Raw genomic sequence first — 7206 nt, 5'->3', positions numbered from 1 at the left:
CAAAATATATCACGCGTGAAAAGCTCATATTCATCAAATAGCTTGAGCGGAAAGATCGACACGTATGGCACAAAGTTAAGGGCACATATCTTCAGTGGGTAACCTTACACTTGCAACCATTACTTTCAGCTGTAAATCGGGAAATTTCATGAGCAGATCTGAGAAATTTTCAATTTACAACATAGATTTTTTTAGCTGTCGAGTGAAATATCTATGAACTTTTTACATAAATTTTGAACTTTTAATTGGATACGCACAAGCTTACAGTGGATGACTTCACCGACACCAAAGCTAGATGAAGAGGTTTTTTTTAGACTGAGAGATTACTCGGTTTTTATTGAAAGCCAATAAGAAGTTTCAAACGACCATACAAAAACCGAAACGAAAACGAAACAAACAAAACCAAAAAATAAAGAGGGGAGGTCAGTTTGTCTGCGTGCTTGTGTGGCACTTGGCTCACCGATAAATTTGGCCACAACAGTTTTCAGGTCAATCGAGGGCAAAGAATCGAATTCGTCAAAATTGGAAAAACCAGACGCCATACATTGTAGGGGTGATCTCTCCGATCCTTAAGTCACCTATAAAGTTCGTTTGAGATGGTAATTACGGGGTCTGCTGCTTGTTAGAATAGCAGCACATCACAATATATGCATGCTAGAATATCCCTTGTTGTTTTTCTTTTTGAAAAGATTAACACGTGAAGATGATGATCCATATATCAATCCACTGCATTTGGATATGAAAGGACTGTGTGTGGCTACATGAGGAGCAACGTTCCCTCAATGAGCTGTTGAACTTTCTACGATTCGATAAGCTCACAACACTATCTGAGATTCCTTTCGCCTCCCTCCGGAATTAACCCTGCTGCAATCACGGCCAGGTGCATCCATCAATCTCCTTGTGTAGAACATGCATGCGTCTTCGAGAGAGGATTGCACGTACGAGGAAGAATAGAGCACAGATGACGAGAAGCTATTCCATCTTATAAATAGCAGCCAGCACCTGTGTGTTCATCATCAATCCACGGCGAAGTTCAAGGAGGGCTAGCTCTAGTATTTTGAGTTCTTGGTTGGTTGCCCCCTGGAGTTCCCTCCAAACACTTCAGCAGCTAGACCCTACTGCAGTTGCAAAATGTAGGATATAATACGAGCTGGTGAAGTGCTTGGGGGAACTCTAGGTGACACCCAACATTTTCTTAGGTTGTGAATCGATGAAATCCTTAGTAGGGAGGATCACATTTGGCGTTGCCATAAGTTCCCTTCAAGCACTTCACATGCAGCTTTTATGCTGCATAGGAGGCATCTCTACGACCTATGTGAAGTGTTTGAAGGAAATCTTGGTGCCAACAAGCATTTTAACCCAAAAACATATATTGTAGTTGTGTGTTTTAGTAAGCCTGTTGTTTCCCTGGAGTTCTCTCCAAACACTTCATCAGCTAGGCCTCGCAAAATGTAGCATGGGGCCTACTTAGCTAGCGAAGTGTCGGGAGAAAACTCTAGGCAGTACCTATTATTTATAGACTTGAAATTACTGAAAGTAACTGTTGAGAGAGTCACACTTGATGTCGCCAGGAGTTCCCTTCAAGCACTTCACATAGAGCTTTCTATTTCCCAGAAGAGCTTAATTTGGACCAATGTGAAGTGTTTGGGGGAACTCTTGATGCCAACAAGTACTTTGGACGTGCTATTGTTTTGCAATGGTCCCAACAGAAACAACATGGCCGTCAAACCTGTTTGCTATCACGATGAGTTTCTGAGTTTCTTTCAGGCATTTCACTGAATGTTTTAGTTGTCTTACGAGCTAGAATGAAGTGTTTTGAGGAATTCTCGGTGTCAATGAACACATAACGTCAAATTGCGGCCTCTTACACAACACAGTGTTAACTTGCTACACACAAAATTGTGAGGATTCCCTGAAAACTCTTCCCAATGCGGAACTATATTTTATTGCACGAGAAAACTATATTTTATTGCACGAGAAATTCTTTTGAACACGCACAATTATCTTGTTTGACTCCTAAACGACTATTGCTTGTCCACATGCATACAAGAAGCTCTCGTCTTCGACCAAACATTAGTCATTAGTAATTGTTAGTGTTTCTTGCATGGACTCACATGAGAGTTGCTCATGTTTTACTCACTTTCTATTTCCTTAACCGTCTGAGAAATACAAACCAAATCTTTTACTTGTTGCGCTGAAGGAGAAAAAGAATCATGACAACTGAATTCGCCGGAAGCAAGTTGGTACCAGGTAAAAGCAAGAACTGTAGCGAATCCGACAAAACTCACCCGTGTCAACAAGCTATTTTGATCTTTGTTCAGGGAAGCACCAGAAAAAGGAGATACTCAGACCACATTTGATTGCAAGCACAAACAAAATCAGATGTACATCCAAATGGAACAAAAGCACTGAAAGATTTGCATCCGTGGTAGTGCAATCAGGTGATTTTTGCCTGACTTATCACTGCAGGAATGGCCTCTCTATATCACATTCGGTTTCAGAAGGGGCCGTCAGCTCGGTGAACATCTTGTCCTCCCTGTTCTTCGCCCACAACACCACGTAGAGTCCAACAAACATGAGCACAATCCCCAGTAAGCTGTACAAGAAATGTTAGTTTAATCTCAGCTCAGTAAAATTCAGTCAGCACGTCAGGCAGGCTGCGATGATGAAGATGAGGCCAGGGCCAAGATTAGGCATGGCGGAGGCGATCGCCGGCGAGGTCCGTTCGACACCGAGCATCATGAAGACTTGATATATGGACACCCCAATGAACAGAGTGCATTTTGTTTCTTATGTTGCTTGGAACTATCTCGTATTGGAAAAAAAAAAATCGATGTGTAATGATCTAAGGGACCCTCATGCTCAAGTTACCAAGGGTGGATAAATTTCAAACTTCACCATTTCACCAGCCACACATTCTGTTGGTCAGCTCGATTGGCCCAAAGCGCCTTCACAGGCCAGGCCCAAATAATTTTGGGCTGACAACAAATTGCTGCTCAGGCCTGGCCCGAATTGGGCAGGGCTCACGCTTTTTCGTGCAGGGTAACTTTTCTTCTCAGGCCTCAGCTGAATCCAAGTTGATCCATTTGAAGAAGCTAATGATGCGAAAACAAATACATGCTCTAATAATAAGATCAACAATCCTCATTCCACACTATGAGTAACAAAAACAAGTTAATCTTGTATATATAATTCCATATCACCCTGCCAATCCTCAGGCACTGGACGAAACCAGATTTCACCAGCCAATTAGCTCGCGCTAACATTCCAGCGCTCAACACAACCAGAGAAACAAACTGACAGCCTTGCACTGTCAAATGTAATCACCCTGTACAATCTTCCTCGCAATGTACTTCCCCAGGAAATCGAATCCGTGGCAGTAGAGGGCTTCGATCTCCGCACGCTTGCCCCGCTCGACCATCAGTGTCAGCTCAGCTCTGTGATTCTCCTGCAGCCCAAAAACCAGCGTAAATTAGAAGTGTCACAGCTCATAAGCTAGAAGTTTATGGCCTCGTCAGAAGGACAAATGACCAAGCATCAGGCAGTACATTTGGTGATGTAATGGGAAGAACAGAGAACTTTTAACGATGTCATTAATTGTCACGGGCATATAGTTCGATTCCAGGGAATTAATCCTTTTTGTATTGAAACTTGAACTAACAGGTACGTGGTTACTGTTGGAATTTTATATATGGCCAACTGCCCAACACTGGCAAGATATGCTGCATTTAATGGCCTTTTTTGCCGTTGCCTCTTAAACAGCCTCACTCATTGATCAAACTAACTAGACAAAGCACAATGCACTTATGCAGCGGCTTTGTTAGTTAATTTGGACCAAGAGCCTAACAGATACAATCTCATAATGCAGGTATGTGCTTCAAAAGATGAATGCTGAAAAATCTCCAGATTTACTTGTTACTTTCATGTCCCCAGTTGCATCTAATCTGAAAATCGCTGCTTCCAACTCTACTACATTACCCCGAAAGTTGAAGAACAGAAGATACACCTGCAGAAATTTAGATGACAGCAAGCTTTTCGCAATCTGCAAATCACGTGGCTTCAGCTCTTGCAATGCGCTCTCGGCGATAAGCTGCAGATCATCCCCTCTTAGGCCAAGCCATTTCACATTGCAAGCTGAAAAAATTATAAGATTCATATCGTTTGACAATTTTGGCATGATCAGTATTTGATCACTCAAAAAAAGTACCATATCTGTATGACTCCAAACCCATTGATATGCTTCCATATTTGTAAGTGCACAATATAGCAAGCCCTGCTGGGTTCCTGGAAAAAGAAAATCAATTATATCTGAAATGGTTAAAATAATATCAGTCAATTATACTATATAGTGATCAGCACAGGAAAGGGCTTAACCAATCCACTAATGCAAAAATTGGCATATTTGGAAAAGTCTGGCTCAGTCGATGCAAGAAAAACCTGCATTGGAACATAAAACATACATGGAATAAGTACACCAGATATCCAATTATGCCAACAATACAATGGGCTGAAGATTTGGATGCAGGAGAAATCGAAGAATTAGAGAAAGATCTCCAAAAGGAAGTTAATTCTGTAAACCAGAGACTTAATATTGCTATCGAAAAAGTTAAAGAACCTTATAGACAACCTAACATTCTTGCAGAATAAATAGCTTTCCAATTAAAAAATAGAGTTTCATTCCGAAAGGCAATGAAAAAAGCCATTGAATTAACTAAAAAAGCAGATATAAAGTGTGCTATTATAAGCCATATATATCTAAATGAGGAAAGGAAAGTCTTTCACTGGAGGTATGCAACCTCGTAGCTAGATCAGGATATCCTTTTGCAGTGACTAGGATACAAGGGAGCTGATTATACAAGCGGTCTTCAGCCAGCCTCTGAAATATGGCATCCTATTTCAAACAAGTGACCGATGAGCTAGTAGTAAAGAATAGAGGCATGCTACTAGACTGAAAAAACAACTTGGTACCTTCTCCACTACAATAATATACCGAGCATCTGAACACAAATTTAATTTGCTCAGCAGGTTCAGGTCTCCAGTAATTGCATGCCCGGAAGGTCCAAGAATAGAGCAGTCAATGTGTTCTTCTTTCGGTTCCTAAGGTAGTTTGAACAAGCAATTTAGATTATTCAAGAAAAGATAAACAACTGATTATCATTGCCATCAACAGATAATTCCAATAAGCAAGACATGTTTCAACATATCACAGAGCCCACATGCACGATGAGCCGCCCAATCAGTGCCCCTCTGCTTGATGCCATGACTCCTAGGCTCTGCCTTGTACACCGGAGCAAGGACACAACGTCTGCATATAACACAGTGCAAAAATCCGATTTCATACCAAGGTACATGCTGCTCAGGAAAGAACCAAATGGGGTTCGGATGAGGGGCTTGTAGACCTTGAATGGTTCGGTTGACATGGCGCATACAACTGAAATATTTGGGAGAGTCCGAGAGGAGCTTGTAGAACAACTCCCGTTGGTTGACCATCTTCCCCTCCCCCAAGATCTTGTAGCACATCTCCATGACTTTCCAAACTGTCACAATACAAGATGCAACCAATTTAACAGACTAAATAGGTGCATTCAAAATGGAGAAATGTGTTCCCACGAGACTACAGAAATCATTGGCAACCTCTTACGAACGCCTTTGCATCGTTTTGTCTCATCAAAGACCTCTTGCAGAAGGCGTAGGACAGATAAACCGATGAAACGTCGCTCAGCAACCCGCTACGCAGGCTGCAGTTGGCAGAGCTCCGGCTAATCTGCCATGCCAAAGCACTTAATTCAGAAATTTTACACAGTGAATTGATCGATAGCTAGTAAACATACTCTACATAAAATCTTTTGCCATTACCGTCTTACTTGGAAGGCTGCAGCTACAGGTCATACCAAACTCTTCCCACACACAACAAGATACTACTACGACTTGAAACAAATTGTGACTGTAATAATCTTGATGAGCATTATTCGCCGAACTAATCGTGAACGCAAGAATTAATGAGGATTAGTTGCAAAAGTAATTGTTCGGTAATATGTGATAGTTTTTGGTTAAGAATCAAAATCATGTGCTTGGCCACATGGGTGCCGTGCCACCGAAAGTACAAAAGAAATGGAGGTTTTGGTTTGGGCCATCAGCGGGCGTACCAGGGGGAGGACAGAGATGGCTGGAGAGGAGGGGGAGGCGAGTGCGGCGAGGAAGTTGAGCACCGCTACTTCGATCCTTGCCCGGACCTATCGACAACAAACACGAGCACGCTGCGCACGTTCTCCCATTTCGATCGAAGTTGGAGGCGAGGGGGAGGAGGACAAAGCGAGCGAGGAGGAGAGAGCGCCGACCTCGGCGGCCGGGAGGATGTCGGCGGAGCAGAGGCGCCGGTCCGCGCCGAACAGCGACGCCGCCGCCACGTCCGCCCCCGCCATGGTGAAGGCGCTGCGCTTCGCGGCGGAGGCGAGCCGCCAACTTCTTGTTCTGTGTGGACACTGACAGATGGGCCGGACTGAGATGGGCTTTGACTGTTGTTCATGGCCTTTTAGTGAGTCGGCCCAGGGGTATAAACATTTTTTTTTTCCGAACCAGTGGCACGAGCCAAAATATTACAAGAGCGACGGCAAATGCGGAAACCGTAATTGGAGTGATAGCAAAAACCTAATTTTCCTTTAAGAATCTACAATATCAACCGGTTCCCATACGTTGACATCAAAGGAAATCACTAGGCAGATTAACAAGACTAGCGGGTAAAACAGTGATGAATAACCAAAGAGGAGGGATAGGAGAGGTTACTGGTAAATATGATTTATCAGAAATATTATATATACTAGATAAAAATTTAAATAAATTCAAAAAAACTCAATATTTTTTTATAAACACGGTATATTTTTTTCCCACCAGTGTTTGCAGATATAAGAAAAAATCCGGGTTTGACCTTCACCACTTGCTCCCGTGCGTGTTTTTCTACAAAACTCTTTTCTTCTATAATGAATGGCATAGCTCTGGTCCGACTCTAAAAAAAAGTATCCTCATTTGAATTTTTGGAACCTAGATGGTATCCACCTTTTCTTGAAGCATTTCAACCAGAGAAGTCAACAGAATGGAAGGTGTGTTGCGTCATACTATCTGTTAGAATATATATGCTTGGCCCATTATATTTGAGTAATTCTAAATAAATCTTAAAGTATCAACTAACTAGAGGTGGGGGTGTATCTT

The 7206-nt window shown here is 42.4% G+C and overlaps 1 protein-coding gene across 4 annotated transcripts; it reads right to left on the bottom strand.

The window, feature by feature from the left end:
- Nucleotides 1-3129: 3129 nt before the first annotated feature.
- On the bottom strand, nucleotides 3130-6483 carry LOC133898248 (meiotic recombination protein SPO11-2). Of its 4 annotated transcripts, none has more exons than XM_062338862.1 (11): nucleotides 6339-6483; nucleotides 6147-6233; nucleotides 5635-5764; nucleotides 5400-5537; nucleotides 5217-5305; nucleotides 4969-5097; nucleotides 4797-4891; nucleotides 4375-4437; nucleotides 4208-4284; nucleotides 3979-4134; nucleotides 3130-3448 (listed from the first exon to the last, which is right to left on the bottom strand). In XM_062338862.1, the coding sequence occupies exons 1-11, from the start codon at nucleotides 6420-6422 to the stop codon at nucleotides 3432-3434; spliced, it is 1065 nt and encodes a 354-aa protein (XP_062194846.1). In that variant the 5' UTR covers nucleotides 6423-6483; the 3' UTR covers nucleotides 3130-3431. The 4 variants fall into 4 exon arrangements, with proteins under 4 accessions (XP_062194846.1, XP_062194844.1, XP_062194845.1 ...); XM_062338860.1 differs by having other exon boundaries at nucleotides 4007-4134; XM_062338861.1 differs by lacking the exon at nucleotides 6147-6233 and having other exon boundaries at nucleotides 4007-4134.
- Nucleotides 6484-7206: the final 723 nt, after the last annotated feature.

This window comes from Phragmites australis, chromosome 18 (assembly GCF_958298935.1).
Source record: "Phragmites australis chromosome 18, lpPhrAust1.1, whole genome shotgun sequence".
In the NCBI taxonomy this organism is placed as follows: domain Eukaryota; kingdom Viridiplantae; phylum Streptophyta; class Magnoliopsida; order Poales; family Poaceae; genus Phragmites; species Phragmites australis.
Note: the sequence above shows the minus strand (reverse complement) of the source record. Positions and strands in the feature narration are given on the sequence as shown.